Source organism: Lytechinus variegatus, chromosome 13 (genome assembly GCF_018143015.1).
Source record: "Lytechinus variegatus isolate NC3 chromosome 13, Lvar_3.0, whole genome shotgun sequence".
NCBI classification, from domain to species: Eukaryota; Metazoa; Echinodermata; class Echinoidea; order Temnopleuroida; family Toxopneustidae; genus Lytechinus; species Lytechinus variegatus.
In genome coordinates, this window is record NC_054752.1 from 33473217 (window position 1) to 33492824 (window position 19608).

General features: G+C 38.3%; 2 protein-coding genes across 3 annotated transcripts in view; one reads left to right on the top strand and one right to left on the bottom strand.

Annotated features, from left to right (window-relative positions):
* The first annotated feature begins 4318 nt into the window (after positions 1-4318).
* LOC121425904 (collagen alpha-1(X) chain-like) lies at positions 4319-12645 on the top strand. The gene is made up of 2 exons (XM_041622009.1): positions 4319-4567; positions 11131-12645. Exons 1-2 carry the CDS (start codon positions 4354-4356, stop codon positions 11826-11828), a joined length of 912 nt encoding a protein of 303 aa, XP_041477943.1. The 5' UTR covers positions 4319-4353; the 3' UTR covers positions 11829-12645.
* Positions 12646-16990: 4345 nt separating this feature from the next.
* LOC121425905 (snRNA-activating protein complex subunit 1-like) overlaps positions 16991-19608 on the bottom strand; it is a 43865-nt gene continuing 41247 nt past the window's right edge. Inside the window, exons 5-6 of one of the 2 annotated variants that reach the window (XM_041622012.1) lie at positions 19056-19196; positions 16991-17613 (exon numbers count right to left, since the gene is read on the bottom strand). In XM_041622012.1, coding sequence (XP_041477946.1) covers positions 17467-17613; positions 19056-19196 — 288 coding nt within the window. In that variant the 3' untranslated portion in view covers positions 16991-17466. The remainder of the gene's footprint in view (positions 17614-19055; positions 19197-19608) is intronic. The other variant, XM_041622011.1, reaches the window with a different exon arrangement.

Genomic DNA, 19608 nt, shown 5'->3' on the forward strand with positions numbered 1-19608 from the left:
CTGATGAACGGATGACACCATGCTAGAGACCTCTGATTATTCTTTCTTTTAATAACTGGTTGACCCGATCTACTTAGCAACATAATGTCCGTAATATCGTTATAATATAAAGGAAACCTTGGGCATAAATATTAATTTGCCTCTCTCCACCCAGGTTTTAGATGGAGACCAGAGAAACATGATAGTCAATAATGATTGATCTCACACAGGAGCACATCAACTGACCAGGATACTCCTCAGGAAGTGGAGAATGTATAAACCATGCACATAAAAACCTGTATACGAACCTGATTTCTGTAAAGACTTAATAGCTTAATATGGAGTGTTAATGTAGGGCCTATAATATTAATTAAGCGATGTGTTGTTCAAGTGGGATCTTGGCCTTGTATCATAGTCCTTCTAATTCAAAATATTGCTACCTTGGGAGTGCAGTGGGGGGTTAATGGACAAGGGTGATGGTGATGATCACAACAAACTGATCATAACCAACGATGCTGCACCTGGGACTGGTGAGATGAGTCACAGGGTGCGTTCAAACCCTTTTTCTTTAGCTGTCACAGGGTTCGTTCAAACCATTTTCATATTAAAGCGAGAATCGCAACAGTGATTCAGAATGCATTTATGAAATTCTTCCTCACAAGTATGGACCATAAGGTGGTTTCAAGCCGTCTCGATCATAAGAATCCCTGTTAAATTACGAGGACTTTTTTGGGCTAAAAAATACCCATAAATTATTCCTGCATTCACACCGCCCCGAAACATGCTCTTCGGGATAAATTCCTGAAATTAGGAGCATGCGCAGTATGGTCTGATAAGCAGGCAAGGCGCGAGATTCAAAACCACTAGCTCAGCAGCCACCCACCTTGCCCGTGCCTAACTACAAGCTGGGCTAAAAGTTCCTGTAAATTGCTTTCACATTGCCAAAATACCTGTGACCTTGGAAAAATCCCCACGAAAGTTCATACTATTTAGTGGGTATTTTCTTTCAGGGATATTACGCGTAATTTGCTTTCACATTACCAATATCACCTGGTATTTTCTGATCGCGTAAATTTCCCGATCAGAAAATACCTGGAACTGACGAACTTCTAGGAGCTATCTGAAACAACCTATAGAGATATTCAATACAGATCTTGATGGTTCGACCCGTGAACTGGTGATCAACTGGAGTGTGAACAACTCATTTTCAAGCGAGAAGCAGATCACAAATTATTGAGATCTCCATTTTTTAAATTAAATTCAAGCAATTATTTGAAATACTGGTTCATTCTGCAAAATAACATTACAAAACATACCTTTTCTTATAGGGCATAGACCTACATATGCAAGAAAAATTTATATTCAATTCCAAAGTCAGATTTGAGTGTTTGAATTCATTCCAACTCGTGTTCAAATGTAAAACCACCCAAATGTCCACAATCAAGGATAATTCCTTTTGCAACATAGATTTTTTAAATAAAACCAACTATAATTTCTTTTGTGCAACCTAATTTTCTTGTAATGCCCAATTACCCCTTATTTGGGGACTAATGCTCAATTTGCAATTGAATATAAGATGATTTTTTTTTCCAATGCTTCATTGATGTGTTCTTGAGATTTATGTTTGTTTCAATGCAGGCAACTATTTTAGCTACTGGTTCATAACCCTAATACATAACACCTTTTCTTATGGGGCATATTACATAGAGACTCACATAATATTCCAAACTCAAATTTAAATGTTCCAATTGGATCAAATCAAGGTTCAAATTATGTCAAGTGACTCAAACATGTAAGTTCCACAATGGAGAGTGAGTCTGGTGATTAAATAAAAATAAACTACAATATTTTTTTAAACTGCAGCTCAATTTTCTTTTATCCAATTACCCTTGATTTGCGGACTTAAGCTTGATTTGCAATTGAATATTATACCCCTTTCATAAACCCATCCTATTAGCTGCCTAAGAGTAATGCGGATAATTCAATAAAAATTGCGTTCACAAACTCCGAAAATAATCTGCACTATTTTTACGAGCGCCCATCCTGAACAAGTGGAATGCCTCAGGCCGTCTCACCTGCATCACGCGATTCAACATAGCAGCAGTGCTGACTTTGAAAACTACTATAACTCGCACAAGATGTTCAGTGATACTTGGTTACTCTTATTTCCACCTTTTATGAACTAGACCAATACACTTCACAGAGATAGGATGGTAATTCAACAAATACAACCAATGTGGCCAAAGTTCATTGACCTCACATGACCTTTGACCTTGATCATGTGACCTGAAACTTGCACAGGATATTCAATGATACTTGATTACTCTTATGTCCAAGTTTCAAAAGTCAAATCAATAAACTTGCGAAGTTATGATGGTAATTCAACAGATACCCCATTATGGCCAAAGTTCATTGACCTTTGATCTTGGTCATGTGACCTAAAATGCGCACAGGATGTTCAGTGATACTTGATTACTCTAATGTCCAAGTTTTATGAACTAGACCAACATACTTTTAAAGTTATAGTGATGGTAATTCAACAAATACCCCCAATTCGGCCAAAGTTCATTGACCCTAAATGACCTTTGATCTTGATCATGTGACCTAAAACTTGCACAGGATGTTCAGTGATACTTGATTACTATTATGTCCAAGTTTCATGAATCAGATCCAAAAACTTTTTAAGTTTTGATTGTAATTCAACAGATACCCCCAAATAGGCCAAAGTTCATTGACCCTAAATGACCTTTGACCTTGGTCATGTGACATGAAACTCATGCAGGATGTTTGGTGATACTTGATTAACCTTATGTCCAAGTTTAATGAACTAGGTCCATATATTTTCTAAGTTATGATGACATTTCAAAAACTTAACCTCGGGTTAAGATTTTGATGTTGATTCCCCAAACATGGTCTAAGTTCATTGACCCTAAATGACCTTTGACCTTGGTCATGTGACATGAAACTCTAATAGGATGTTCAGTAATACTTGATTAACCTTATGGCCAAGTTTCATGAACTAGGTCCATATACTTTCTAAGTTATGATGTCATTTCAAAAACTTAACCTCAGGTTAAGATTTGATGTTGACGCCACCGGAAAAGCAGCGCCTATAGTCTCACTCTGCTATGCAGGTGAGACAAAAAGGCGGATAATCGTCATGACAACTGCACACGCCCCCTCCGATGCGGTTGTGTTGGAAAAGGATGACTTGTGACCGCACCATGGCAATTATCCGCATTATTTGGAAATGCGTTCATAAAGTCAAAATCTGGTCCCGATGCCGCTATTATGCGAATAATTGCAGCATCAAAATAATGCGGATAACTCTGGTCCTCCTCCGATTTTACGACCAAATTATGCTGCTATTAGCCGCATAATTGGGTTTATGAAAGGGTTATAAGTTTCTTTCAATGCTGCAATGGGGGTCTGTGTTTGCATTTTGAAATATGATTGCTTTTATGACCATCCAAAAAACTTCACTTGAACACAGCCAGAGAACCCTTGAATGGGAAAGGAAGTTGATAGATGGCCCATGGATGACTTGGAAATTGGACAACACTTCTCAAGGTCAACTGGTCATGCTTCATCACAACAATCAAGTTGTGACAACTTTGACAAGTTTAGCACATACAGTCTGGCGGGTGTTTAGTTTGATGAAAGTAGGGGTTTTTTTATTATTTTTTTTATAGAAAATTGATCGCTTCAATTGACGGACAGGTGAATTTTATCCCCCAGACTGGTTTAATAGAAAGGAGCCTCTTTTCAGGAGGTGGAGAATTACCTGCTGAAGCCCAAAAGGGAATATTTCACCTGTGCCTTTCACACTGAGCCACCTTTCACTGCCTTTCATAATTCTTTTCTGCTTGTTTCATTGGAAAGGGGTAAAAAGTTTCCCATGTCTTCATAAGAATAACCAAAAATTTTCTCCTGACAATCACTCATGTATCTATTTCTTAGAAAAACATCACATTAGGAATACGATTGTGGGGAGGTTAGGACTATTAAATGGTAGTCTGTGGCATTAGTTTAAAGACTTTCCATCAGCGCAATTGTCGCCACCGGAGCAAATGACACAGAACTGTCAAGGCAATACAATATACCAGTAAATATATCTACTACATTGTCACTTTACCAAGGGTATTTGAATTCCAGTTCATCATGGCTTAGCTGTGAACCAGAATAGCCTGGTGGTTAAGTCGCTGCCCGGAAAGCAGTAGATGGCAGGTTCGAATCCCACTGGTTCCAATTTATTCTGACTTATGATTTTCATTACAGATCGAGCATACTGATCTTAAAACAAATAGGAGTAATGCCGAAAATTTGTAAACAAATCATTTTACAATTGTTTCCCTCTATTATTATTTAGGTATAATGGAGCATGGATTGCTGTCTCTGCAGTCTCTGCTCATCTCTCTGGGTCTGGTAATACTTGGACTAACCCATGGGGAAGGTCTTGGTCCTACAAAGCGCCCCCTCCCAGGGCAGGAGGAGCATGGGACCTGTAGAGAATGCTGCGAGAGGGGGCTACCAGGTCAACAAGGGAACCCGGGTTACCCTGGGGTGCAAGGACCCGCTGGATTACCAGGTAAGACATCCTCAGGCAAGGCTTTTGTAGTTAAGTTTCATTGTTGGAGGCACCAGAATGTGCGCAATTGACAAAGACATCGTTCTAAAATGAGTTTACTGGAAACCTGTTTAGGAAACCAGTTTGGAAGATCGCTTTGCTAGCTTTCCTACTTTATTACACAAAAGTGGTTCTCAAAATCACTTCAGGTAAAGCGATCTTGTTGCTATGGAAATGCTCTCAGTGGGGTAGAACGTTTTGCGCGAAATTCGAAACCGCAGCGTAGGCATTCTACACCTGCCGTATGGAGTAGTGCGCTCAAAATGTGCAAAGATCGCTTCACAGAGAATGGTTGTGTCCTCACTTGTGCTCACACCAGTTTAGCGAGGCGAGGCGATCTTGAAAACTACATCGCGAGGTGGTTTTCCGAACTGGTTTGGAAGATCGCTTTCAAGGCTGCTTCGACCATTCTCACAACGCATTAAACTAGTTTTAGGAATGTAGTGAGAACGGTGTCAAAGATTTGAAGGGTTGATTGATAACACACTACAGCCCCCCCCCCCAAAAAACCTTTGTCTGGCTGGAGGAGCATTTCATGGAGAGTTTTGTCAGTAATTTTTTTTCTCTCAGCCAGTCAGATTCAGGGATTTCCAGTAGCTTTTAGAATTTGCCAGAAGAAATCACTGTGCAACCTTCATGAACAATTCCTTGAAGATTCCGCTGCCACTAGTCACTCTGAGTCTGAAGGCAACAGGTAAATTACAGTAATTTTCATTGGGTAAAGTAAATTCAAAATCATGTGAGAAATCTTAAAATGTTCTAGATTTTCACTTTGGAATAAGAGTTCAAGGACCCATCTTACAAAGAGTTACGATTGATCCAATCAACCTCCAGTATATGGAAGTCAATCAATAAAATTTGCAGTGTCCTTTGAAAACAAAGAGAGAAGCACACTGAATTTTCAAGAATACTATGAATGTATGAATACATCATATCTAGAAACTATTTTGGACAAACTTGTATTTTAGATGTTGATGTTGTTGGCTTTCCATAGTCATGGTTGATTGGATCAATTATAACTCTTTGTTAGACGGGACTGAGAGCCTTATCTATTACATAGAATTGCAATGGATTTGAACTCATCTCTACAATCATGCCCTTCACATTAGAGATTTAAGCCTACATGGTCAAGGTAGAAAGGGCTTCAAGACAAAGGAAATACAAGAGAAGGATTGAATGTAGCAATGAAAATTAATTTCAATAACATGTCTCCCCAATGAACTTTGCCACACAAGATGTTGACATGTATTAGCTGATCTTGAGAAAGGTTTTTTTTCATAAGTTCATAAATAAGTTCATAAATAACATTTCCCTATTGGTGATGGACAAAATAAATCAAATCTATTTAGTGATATGTTGGACCATGCAAGAACTGATCATGTTCAGAATAAATCATGGATATGTTTAGATGAAATCAAAATTTATGACTTCAGGAGATAAATGGTGAGTGCTTCAATTGGTACACTGTCAACAACATACGTTTGATTGAAAACAAATAGCCAATTGGCCTTCAGTGCTTCCCAGAAAAAAAACTAACTGTAAATGGTTTCTCCACAATTTTGTAACTTCATATTCAGGCATCGCAAATTTGGTCTCCAATGTAACACAAGAGTTGTAAGTAAATAGTCATTCACGATGAGGCGCAATCCTCAAACGTTGCAGAGTTATAACCTCTCACCCCCAATATTAGTGTTTATGTATATAAATAGCAAGGAGTTGTGCTGGTAACTCCTTGATAATAGTAACTTGTCCATAAAGACAACATCTTGGTCTCCCTTTGGTGTACACAGACGTGTTCCACTGTATAATAAACAGTCAGGCATTGAATTGTCACCACACTTCAAATCAGGGTTCCCAGCTTTTCAAGAAAACAAAATTCCCTGATTTTTCCCCAATGAAGTTTAAAAACTCCCTGATAATCATTTAAACCCAGTGCCAGTTGCGCATGTTTTCTAAGTTGTTGCAGTGAATTACTTGTAAAAACACAAAAAACACCATAACCAGTCATTCGATGGATGATGTTTTGATATGTAACAAAATATAAGAGTTTGACTGATTACCGGGCTTTCGACTTTGAGGCCGATCAAAATTCCCCAATTTTTTTCCCCTCCGTTCGAGGCATTTTCCCTTGATTCAAGGTATTTTTATCGAAATCACTGATTTTTCCCTGACTGGAAAAAAGTAAAATAATTTTCACTGATGGGCTGGGAACCCTGTTTCACCACACTTCAATTTGTATTTTGGTTTCATATGAACACAATGAAGCCATAGAACAAAACTTAAAGAGAAATGCCAGTAGTTGCAGTAAACGATGATTTCATGAGAAAGTCTGTAAAACCAGGCTTAATTGTCAGAATATCATTGAGGATCTAGACCCGTTACAGTTACGTAAACAGAACTTTGTGAAATCTTGAAATCTACGCTGAAAAAATGTTCACACTGAAGATCACCAACCTAGATAGGCACACGCGGGACAGTGTATTATTATTGCTGGAATAAAGACCCGACGAAAGTGACCGAATCCGTGCTTATTTTGCTTATTTCTCAGCAAATTACACAATTTCTCCCAGAATCCTTTGGCACATATTTTTTATTCATACAAACAGACACTTGGGTGATCATTACATTAGATTCTGTAAAAAGTTATTTTGAGATCGTTACCAAAACTGGAATTTATCTTTAATGTGGTGTGCACACTGTGCAGAATATTTCAAACCCTTTCTGTTCACAGAATCTGGTATGTTTTTTAAGGCCGCAGAGTTATTTACATAAAACCACAAAATGTGGAACAGCTGTGAAAAGTTGAATGACATTCCAATTATATGAGCCTCATGAAAAGATGTAATATGAATTCTATGCTGTCCTTCAACAGCCTCGGTTTGCTAACTTAGGAGGTTCTGGATTATTAAACACATTCATGATGTAGAGAGACATAGCTTCATAAGACGCGGATGAATCTTCTTCAATCCTCAAATTGGAAATAAAAAAATGCAAAAAAACTTTGATATGCACATTTGAAAAATGTAAAAGGGCCCCAATGAAAGCTCAGTTGCTTCGCTCCCTTGCTTTCTAGTTTCTTTTAAAAAAAAATCTGCATATCATGCTTCAGAGCTACAGATACAGGCATCAGATCCCTGCTGTTACTGTAGCTATAACTGTATAATGGTATGTAAGGTGCTGGGATGAAGCTGTTTTCACAGGAGGGTGCTGTTTCTAAACAGCTCCACAAAAAAGGGGGCCTGTTTCACCAAAAGGTAGTAGTCTTAAAAGAGAAATGCTACCTTGAAAATATAAATAAGATGATTGCATGGAAGGAGAAAGTTAAGAATGATTAAAAATTAGCAATTCACAATGAACGTTGTGATAAGAGGCAGGGATAGATCTCTCATTCATGTTTTCATTTATAAGGCATTCAATTTCAAGCACCTTTTTATACTCCCTCAGGATCGAAATAAAACTTGTATACATAAAAGAGAAATGTCATGAATGAACAAAAAACAAAACTTTAGAAAAATATCACAATTGAGTCACTTGTTTTAAAGTAGAGTAGTTGACCATAGTCTACCCCTTAAAATTCACAATAAAACTTTCTAAATATTCGATCAATTTTGTAAAAAAAAAATCACCTACCCCCTTCTAATTTTTGTACTTTTTCCATCACTTTAACTTTGTTGGATTCTCCTTTGATTCATAAAGCTGTTCTCACTACGTTCCTAAAACTAGTTTACTGGAAACTAGTTTAACGCGTAGTGAGATCGGTCAAAGCGGTCTTGGAAGCGATCTTCCAAACCAGTTTGGAAAACCACCTTACGATGTAGTTTTCAAGATCGCTTTACCTCGTTAAACTGGTTTTAGCGTAAGTGAGGACACAACCGTTCTTCGGGAAGCGATCTTCGCACATTTTGAGCGCGCTACTCCACACGACAGGTGGAGAATGCCTATGCTGCGGTTTCGAATTTCGCGCGAAACGTGTCACCCCACTGAGAGCGTTTCCAACGCAACAAGAGCGCTTTACGTGAAGTGATTTTGAAAACCACTTTTGTGTGATCAAGTGAGAATGCTAGCAAAGCGATCTTCCAAAGTGGTTTCCTGAATCGGTTTCCAGTAAAGTAGTTTTAGGAACGTAGTGAGAACAGCCTCATAGATATACCACTACTACAGGTTGTCCTGAAGGTTTTGTGAAATGGGGTTCTGGTTTGAATTAAACTAGTATGAACAAAAGAGGCAATGTCGGGTTTAAAAATCACAACACCTTGCGGTCAATTAGAGGGGGATCGCTTTTCAAGTACACTAGTAATTGAAAACATTCAGGTTACTAATCCAGACTCCTCCTTGTTTTGTTCTTTGTCTATGGTAAAACTCCCCTTGAGAGCTGGTAGTGATGAAAGATGATGTGCTACAACCATGAATACTACTTGTTTCCTTGGAGACAATGAACTTCAAAGGACGAAGATTTGAAAGGGGATAATGAATGGGTGAAGGTTATAAACATAAGAAGGGAGAGAAGGAAAGGAAGGGGAGGGGGTAGGAAGGGAATATGGAAGGAAAATCGATCAATTATTAGTTCTTAGCTTGGAACTTGGAGACTGGCAAAATGAATGGTAGATACATGTATTTTGCAATAGGCCCTCCTTATTATTATTTCCAATTTAAATTTTTGATTTCTTCGCCTGAGCGGTTACTAAAATTATATAGGCCTACAGTGAACCATAGATTCTTAGAATGTAAAGCAAGATCAAATTTCATTTAAGACTTGTCTGAAGCCCAACTTGCCAGTTGGGGCCAAGTGTCTGCAGTCTATGAATGGATGAAGGAGACATGAGTGTGAAGAGAAGAGGAAGGAGAAGATGGAAATGGTAGAAGGAAGGCAAGGAGGGACGAGGAGGGGTAGATGATCGGAAAGTTGTTCTCATTACCTCCCTAAAACTAGTTTACTGGAAGCTAGTTTAGTGCAAAGTTTAACATGTAATGAGAACGGTGGAAGCAGTCTTCGTAGCTACCTTCCAAACCAATTAGGAAAACCACGTTGCGATGTAGTTTTCAAGATCGCTTTGCATCGTTAACCTGGTTTTAACATGAGGAGTCCATTCTTCGGGAAGAGATCTTTACACAGTTTGAGAGCGCTACTTCACACACTATATGTAGAATGTTTACACTGCTGTTTTGAATTTCGTGCAAAACACGTCACCCCCACAAAGAGCATTCCCATAGCAACAAGGTCGCTTTACGTATGGTTTCGGAAACCACTTTTGGCTGATCTAATGGGAATGCTAGCAAAGCAATCTTCAAAACGGGTTCCCTGAACCGATTTCCAGTAACTAGTTTCAGAAAGTACAATGAGAATGGTGTCTAAAGGGGAGGGGAGGATGGGGAAAAGTTGGAAGAGAGAGAAGGAGGAGGAGGAGAGGGAAAGTGGTGAGTTGAATAGGAAATATTTTATTCCGAACCTCCGGGGATGGGCGATGCCAGGAGGAGAGTTCTTAGAATACCCCTCATGAGATGACTCACTTGTCATCACCGGCTTATGTTTTCAGGTAGCATTGGACGCCCTACGGAAGGAACATGCTCCTATTTTGATAATGCCCGCAGACATGACTGAATCTAGAACTTTCATATATTTTCTTCATGTTTTGAAAACCCCAAAGAAAAGGACCTGGAATGGTTTGAATCCAAGTCTTTAAGTTTTGGTCCTCCTGTGCATTGATAGAACAATGAAAACAAAGAGTTTGCATGGATTTTGAAACTGTTGCTACAGCTGTCTGAAAGAACTGCCCTGCATGTAAACAATTTTCATTATTTTCTTATGATGTACTAATTTTTCATCTTTTTTATTTTCTATATATCTTTCTTTATTCTTATATCTGTCTTTTAGGGGAAAGGGTGTAACGGGTACATCTAATCATTTTCTGGAATTATTTGTGATTATATACACATATAGGCTTAAATTTGATTCATGCTCCAAACAAAATTAAACAGAGGAATCCCCTACAGAAATTTAAGCGTGCCGCTTGCTAGTAACTAGCATGCGACTAGTAGGGCGCTCGCTTAATAAGCGAGTGCATACTACCAAACAGTCTCTGCTCGCTAAAAGATCGCTTAACTATTACTCTGCACGCATATTACACGCTTATTAAGCTAGAGTTTTTTATGGCAGAAGTATTATGCAATGGGCCCCTGATTGGATAATGTGCTCGGTATTTGCCAGCTTCCCATCTAAGACTGGTTTGGTCCACAGATTCCACTCACTATCTTTGTAATCACAACCAACTAAAAAAAATAGATTTTACAAGTCTGTACAGAAAATGTTAATGAATGAGTGGATGCAACCATTTACACTGTACATTTACATTCCTTCAGGTAACCTAGTCTGGTTTTTACATCATGTAGCACTACATTTAATTATTCATAATCATAACCAACTATTTAGAAGTGATTTACAAGTCTGTACTGAAATTGTCAATCAATGACTGAATGCATCTTAACTGAATGACCGATGGTACAATCATTTATCTCTATTCCTTCAGGTAACCATGGGAACAATGGCAACAACGGTCCTCCGGGGGTCCAGGGTCCGAAGGGAGATGCGGGACCAAGAGGCATGGACGGGACCAAAGGGAGCAAGGGAGACCAAGGACCAATAGGACTACCAGGAAAGAGAGGACAGGCAGGAGATCCTGGTATACCCGGAGCCCCCGGGAAGCCCCACGGTGCGGTCAACTCACAGGCACAGGGTCCCAGAGGCCCAAGAGGGCACGCTGGACCAAGGGGCCCGAAAGGGGAACCCGGCGACAGCGGTCGTAACTCCCACAACCTGCGGAGGTGGTCTGCTTTCTCCTTCGGTAGCACCAATGTCATCACCGCATCCACCCACGACGATCGGATCCTCGAGTTCAACCACGAATTCGTGAACATAGGAAACGATTTCGATACGGAAAGGAGCGTCTTCACTTGCCAGATCAACGGAACCTACTACTTTGTCATGCATGCCAACAAATGGTCAAACTCGAGGAATCTTTATATTAAACTGATGAAAAATGGGGAAATGGTTACGGCAATTTATGAGGATGCAGGGTATGATTATTACGATGGGATCAGTAACAGTCTCCTACTGCATCTTAGGCGGGGTGACCGGGTGTGGTTACAACTGCATAGCAACAATGAAGTGTATGGAGGATTGGCAAAAATGACTACATTCTCAGGATGGTTGGTGCGAGAGGATTGATGACAAGGCAATCCGAAGAACAGTAGACCTTGAAACAGTCTTGTGTATTGGAGAACTGGAGAGACAGTATGTAATGGAGACCTTGCGGCAATGGTTCTTTCTAAATTTTCTCAAAACACTTAGGGTTCGGAACAATAACGAAGGTATGAGGCAAGTCTTTCTGCTGGAAGCACACTCAGCATTTCTTTCACTGCTGGTGGGTGTTTCATATTAAAAGCAGTTCGCAAGTTATGAGTGGCTTTAAGAATGACTGGTAATCCTTTTTTGTGGTAAGGATATTCAGTCGATCTTCAAGTCGCTCTTAACTTAAGAACAGATTAAGGAAACACCTCCCTGACCCTAATGAGAAGTAGAGATAAACACATCCTCACTCACCTCAAAGAAAATATTTAAGGACAAATATGACTGCTATGCAGTTATTATTCATGAATGTCAGACTCAAAGTTAAAATTCTTTCATTTAAATGTTTGTGCCAGCCACTGTCTTGCAGAATCAATACATTTATGGTAAAGTTGATCAGGCAAAATACATGCATAACTTTCTTGTCCAAAACCATAGAAATATCGTCTGTGAATATTATGAAACTCCTGTATCAACCCATAAAGATTACATTGTGAAATAAGTTGATAGTGAACTAATATGCTTTTCAAACTGTACTTTTTTTCCTTAACCCCTGGAAATCGTTGGGGCTAAGTGGGGGCCTTAGCCCCACCAATTTTCCCGAGGTCAAGTTTAGCCCACCTCGTTTTCACACTACGTTTTAGCAAAGTGGGCTAGCACGGTAAATAGTACGGTACTTCTGGCCCTGCAAAAAGCAGGATTGGCCGGCTTATTGTGGTGCTAACACCACAATTGCAGTGCTAAGAGATGCAGTGTGAAACGAAACCGGGCTAAGGAAAAGTGGGGCTAAGCAATAGCCAATCACAGAAGTCAAAATTGCACGTTAATCACGCTCTGTTTGGTAAAATCATCAATATTCATGAGCTGTGGGACAGTCCGGGGTCGAGGCGTTAACCCCGGCTAAGCAGATAGTATGGGGTTAAGAAAGACAGTGTGAATCCAAAAAAAGATTTATGGGGTTAAGGATAGTCCGAGGTTAAGGATAGTATGGGGTTAAGGAAATGCAATGTGAAAAGCATAATTGGGAGGCAAAATCACAAAAGGAAAAATGTGTAAATATTCCTATTAGGTGGATTTGCCTGTTGTGCCAACGTGACAGACAGAGTATTTATAGAGCCTTGGGTGTCAGCCAAATTGTCATTACAGTGAGAATATCAATCTGGCATTTCCCTGTTTTGTAAATGTTGATTAACTACTTCAACTTTACCATGAACCACATTGTATACACACAGGAAGTTCAAGATTATTTAAAATAATGGTTAACTGGCATATCATTACTCTTGAATGGAAGCAAATCAGGAAAGGGGGTGAACTTTTGTGAGGGCATGAAATAACTTTTAAAAAACCTAAAAATGACCTCTGGTCTGATGAGATTTTGTGATGACTATAATTTATACATCACAAGATTAAAGAGATGTTTTGAACAAAAGTCACATCTAGAGGTGGGTGGAGTGAGTCTTTACCAGAGCAAGGTGATTCCTCTAGTGCACTTTGAGGTTGATCCATTGAAACAAGCTTCAGTCAACATCATGTTTCCAAAAGAAAAAAAAATTAGACCAAGATTGGAATTGCAAGCTCACACCCAAAATTGGTGCACTTGGTATTAAGAGCATGATGCTGGTCCTTCTCTGTGTATGGTATGCCCTCGTATTAAAGACATGATGGTATCTGGCAAAATTTTGGACTGATGGCAAAGCCAAGCAATATAAGGGGCAGACTCGTGGTTTAGCCGGGCTGTTCTCAAAATAAGTCCAAAATGTTTTCGGGTGACTTTGTAGCGAAATATCTACAATGGGTTAGAGCACCATGCTTATTGTGACGAAGACATTCATTTTAAAGGTTTATGTAATGACCTTGTGCTTGAACTTGAGACAAAGTTACTGAATGAATTTGCTACAATCAATCACAGTGTAATATATTGTTCTTAAAGAACAATGTTTTTGTCTTAGCTTTGCTAAAAAAAAAATTACTGGGGCCTTGACATAAAGCTAATTAACTGATTGTGGGATTGTGGGTTTTTTTCATAGAAAAAAAAGAATGAATATGAATATACATGTACAAGAAATGATTGAAAAAAAGGGGGGAAAAATAATATTAATGAATATAATTGTTACCCCACTTTTTATACAGTGAGTGGCAAAAATAGTCAATCATGACTTATTGCCAGATAAAAACAAGGAATGGAATGGAATGGCTGATTTTGACAACTGATCATGCACAATTATCAATGCAACCATTCATAGAAATTAGCATAATGATCATTGCTAAGCTATATGTGACTGGGCTGTGATGATTCATTGCCTCTTTCTGACAGCACTTCCTAAGAGCAATGGGAATCAAACATCCCGATAAATTCACTGTATTTCAGGATAAACATGACATCAGGATTCATCATTTATTTAGCCAAACATAGGTACCAACTCAGCATATTTTAATCAAACAGCTAGCTGACATAAATGCATGTCAGAGGTCAGAGGGAAGAGAGGGATGAAAGGCTCATCAAAAAGGTTTTGAAAAGTTAAAATTAATGGAAAAGTGTACAGAAATGTTAGTTTGGTATTCACAGAGACTGTTCTAAAGAGGAGGGGTAGGCAAGTGCAAGTCTGGTTGGTGGTGGTTGTGGTGGGGTGGGGGGGGGGAGTGATGGCACATAATTGTGTATTCATTTTACCAACATACATAATGTATAGGTTGTAGATCTGTGTCTACACTATTTTGAAATGTGACATCCTCTCTTGAAGACATAGGCCTTTTTTAGATAAAATATTACTTTATTTTTTTTGCTAAAATGGTGCTAAATGGGTGCTAAAAAGGTGCTAAATGGGAACCCGGTAGGATTGAAAAGATATTCTGATTTTGCCAGCGCTATAATGAGGCTGCGATGAATGCAAGGAGTGCTCCCCAGGGAGTGGAAATTGTGCACTTTCGTGTGGGATTGAAATGAATCCAATGGCCGGGTAATAATATGCTGTAAAGTGCTTGAGCCATTCTGGGAAAAGGGCTACAAAAATTGGCTGGTATTATTATCATTTTTATCCTTAAAAGTTTTAATACATTAGATCACCTCCTGTAGCCATTACTTATGAATTAATGGAATATGTATGGCTCATACCAAATTTGGTGGTTGTTTAAATTGTTTCAAGTTGATTGCTGTCACTTTTGGGAGATTGATCTCAATTTTTGGGTAGTTTATACCTTTGAGGGGGACTAAGGGATTTAAATGGGGGCTGTCCTCAATGAGGTCAACTGCAAAGTGGAAAACCAGACTTGAGACTGATGGATTTTGATAAAACAATTCACAGAATATTGCAAATTTGAGTATAAATTATGATGAGAATCTGATCTTTACTGAAAATTGAAATGTTTGGGGCAATATATGATCTTTATTCTTCTGTAACATGTGAACTTTTTGAAAAGTCGACTTTTATCATTCTATTTTAATAAGGTAAAGATGATACTTGATACTTGATGTATTAATCCATATGGCAGCTCATACAGAAGCTATACTGCATGGATGATGAATAAAGTGAGCCACTGGAAGGAGTGGCATGAAGTGCAGAAATGATGATGGATAGGCAACAATAATCAAAATATTGAATTCTGGTTAAATAACCATGAACTGTTAAAGCAAGTTCAAGACAGAAGCAAATTCTATTCACTGTGATTGTGAATCATTGCCTTCAAATTCTACATCAGCACTTTGGAAAAATAAATAATAAAAACGATCTAATGCCACTCCTGTCCTTCATTTTTTGCTGAGTATTCCCATTCATAGAACTTTGTGCCTTTAGAAAATCAGACCTGTTTATCTCAGGAAAGACCTATATTTGTCTCTCTTTGAAATATTTATTTGGATGTCTTAATTGGATTTGATAGTTATCACATCAATAGCTGTCAATGTTCTGTACATACCTGTAAATTTTTACTCTGTTCTATTGTTCATTTTTTTTTTTTGGGGGGGGTGGTAGTTTCAAGAACATATATACATTTATCTGTGTTTGTATCAATTTCTCTGCAATTAAATTCATACCATTTGTATTCCTTGCTGTGTCTGTATCACTAATGTTTTGTTTCATAAAGAAATCGACCCATTTCCTACCGGAACCGGGTTGCTCATTTGCAAAGCCTATGGGATATGCAGTACTTTGTAGTCCACAGATTATGGGAACTTCATTTCAGAATATTTCGCTGATACTTTTCAATGAGTAAAGCAAATAATTTTGTATCATATCATGTATCTTGAATACCTCATCAAAGAACTCCATTGTCTGAGCACGACTAGCTTCTTCCCCTATTAAACATTCTTTCTCAAAAGTTCTTTTTTCCTCCCATCTCCTCATGTTCTCATTACTCATTCTCGCCCCTTTCAACATTCTCTCTCTCTTCTTCTCTTCCAACCCCCCCCCCACAGCAAAAAAAAAAACTAACAAAACTGCACTGTCTGAGCACAACTTTATTTTGAATCTGTGTAAACAAAAGAGAGAATATAGTGTTTCCCCCCTTCAAACATTCCTTCTCCACAGGTATCATTCTTCCATCTCCTTTTTTTAATGCGGGCTGTGGGGGTTTGAGAGTTATTATTAAAGAAGGAATGTTGAAAGGGAAAAGGAAAGAACAGGAAAACCAAAGGAAGAGTAGCTTTATCCCCCATCACGCATTCTTTCTCAGCAGCGCCCCCCCCCCCCCCACCATTTTCTCATCTTCTCCATACTTGCTCTCTCCTTTTTCCCCTTACACATTTTTTTATTGTTATCTTCCTCCCCCCCAAAAAAAAAAAATAATAACAAAACTCCATTGTCTGAGCATAACTCTATTGGTATCCAGGCAAACAAATAGAAGACTAGCTCGTGATTAAATAGTGGGAGGACTAAGGAAGTATTCAAATTGTTAGCATGACGTTGTGGTCTAAATGAGATTCCGATAGATCCGACCACATTGTATTAAAACAGGAAATTTGGCATCAACCAAAAAATAGGTAAGAAAGACCAAAATATAGGAAGCAAAGAGACCGTGTTCTAAACCCAGGCTGTGATGGGCAATAAGCAATTAAGAAAGACATCTGATAGTAATAAAGTCTGAAATATTAGTTAAAATGCGATGAACTCTCAAAAAGTTTAACAGAATAATTGCTTGTTGCTTTAAAGGCTTATTCTTGTGAGCCCAATTACCAAATTAGCTTGTAAAAAAAGAAGGAGCACCTGGGGAAAAGCACCCTCAAACACACACGTATACACGAGATATGCCACTACTGGAAAGAATAATATACATACACTGTAGTTTGCTAGCAAGCTCGTTAACTATAAGAACATTATCTGGTTTTGGGAGATGTGAGGACATGAAACAATTATTGGTGCATTGAGACCTAAACATGTTCTTGTATTAAATAAGCAGGATATTTCTTCCAATGTAGAGAGTGAAATACAGTCTCACATGTTCAATGGTGTGTTATCGGTTGAGAGCAAATTCGTTAAGAATCTGCCCGGGTGCTGTATGGTCCTACATATTCAAATTTGTGTTATCAAAAGAGGAAGCTATTAACATATATCAACAGGAAGTAATTCCTCACCTCTAATAGGTCTGGGTTGAAGGTCGTTGTCATGAGCTCTTTGCCAGCTTTCCATCTTTCATAAGCTTGATCTTCAGTTTTATGCCTCGTGTAGGTTGCCTATTGTAAGACACAACAAGGAAAAGCAAACAATACCAAGTCACTCCTATCAAATTATGAGATCCCATTCTGAAATTCACTTTTTAGGTCCAACCAACATACCGCTAATTTTCCTGTACTTGATTAATGGTTCTTCTACTCCATAAAAAGTTTAAAGTTCACAAACACACTCCTGTCAAATCTTTGTACCTCATTCCTACTGTTGTGCAATCCATTGGCCTTTTGTAGCCGATTGCAAAACTTATTGAGCTGTCCATCAAAACATGGACCTATAAGAAATGGACGATTAACGCGAGCATTCTTTTGATGCAATCATAGTCGCCGTATCCTGATTATGTGCATATTAATGAGAACATACAGGTGTTTTGACAATAGCGGCTACCGAGGCGAATCTGATCTTTACAAAGGAATCTTTTCCCTCTTTTTGGTGTTTGTTGGCTGATGTCCTGTAACAGATTATACCTTTCAGTTTTGGAACAGCAAAGTGAGAAGCAGACGATTTTTGTGATATCAAAAATATCATTATCGATTTGCACACTTCTGCATACTCATAATGACCTTACTAACAACAAGAGAGGGACAACCACTACAAGAAACCCACCATGTTTCTCTGGAATGTCATGAGGAAATCTTTAAAATATGATTATAAATTACAATCAATCAATTTCATTTCAGCCTCTATCTCGAAATATTCATACATTTTTCCAAATAAAAAACACGGAACTAAGATATTTGTAAACCAGAACTGCACATTGATTTTAGAGAATTTAGGTAATTTATTACCTTCTGCGCATACAATTTGTCTAATGTTAAATGTCTAATCATCGAAAGCTTCTGTAACTCATGGTTTAATTGACGGCGACCATGATGGTATAACAGGAGATAAAATATTAAGAGAATGTTATTCACATGTCCATAACAGTCAGATGTTAGTGAATTCATTAGCTCAGTGATGAATGTCCAGCTTTCATAGGTCCATGATCAAAACAATTGCCATTTCTGACCTTAAGATCTCATAAGATCTGATGCAATCGCTGCAGTCACACCATGATCTAGACCACGGTTTCAATCATGATGTAATAAATCATAACCGTCGGAACTACGTATTACATTCATCAAAATCTGATTTTCTTGTTCAATTCCCAAATCTACAAATGCAAGGGGATACTGGCTTTTGAACATGCTGGTCCAGCTCTCTTGATTGAGCCTCCTCTGATCTTGTTTCACGAAACCGCACTGCTGGATTCACTTGAAGACATAGCTATATGTTGCTTCTTAATTCTTATAGTTATCTTTGAAAATCTTATCTTATTTTTGTTTTACAAATCTGAACTTTTTTAATTTTTACAACACCGTGCCATAAGCATTATGAAGAGCGGATCTGGTACATTATAAATTCCATCTGTTATTACTATAAAATACTTGACCGTTCATCAACTTACATGTCTTAGGGTTGCAGTGAACTGGAAGATCTTGTCTTTCTGCATCTTGAGGAGTATGTAGGCTGCATCCAGATGACCTTGATCTTTGAGTTCCTTGGAGAGATTCATCAAGGCTTTCCACGTCTCTGGGTCTACCCGGATCTACGAACACCAAAGTAAAGAAAGAAAAGTACATGAAAATATGACAATGATCAATATCAATGAAGATCTACAAACAAAACGATATAGAATCAAGGTAGATGAGGATATTATATTGACCAATGAATAGTGTGCATCTTAAAGGGTACGCATCCAAGTGACTTTATGACCAGGGCCCTGTCTTACAAAGAGTTACGATTGATCCAATCAATTGTAACTCTATGGAAATCCATTAGTGTCATAATTTTTTCTCCAGGAAATTTGAAAAAATGTCCTTTGTGTATGAAAGAAAACACACAAATTGTCAAGAAATCAATGAGTTTATAGATATACATTCATATCTAGAATTTTTTTTGAACCAACATGCATTACATATGTTGACTTTGCTGGCTTTCCATAGTAACTCATTGTAAGA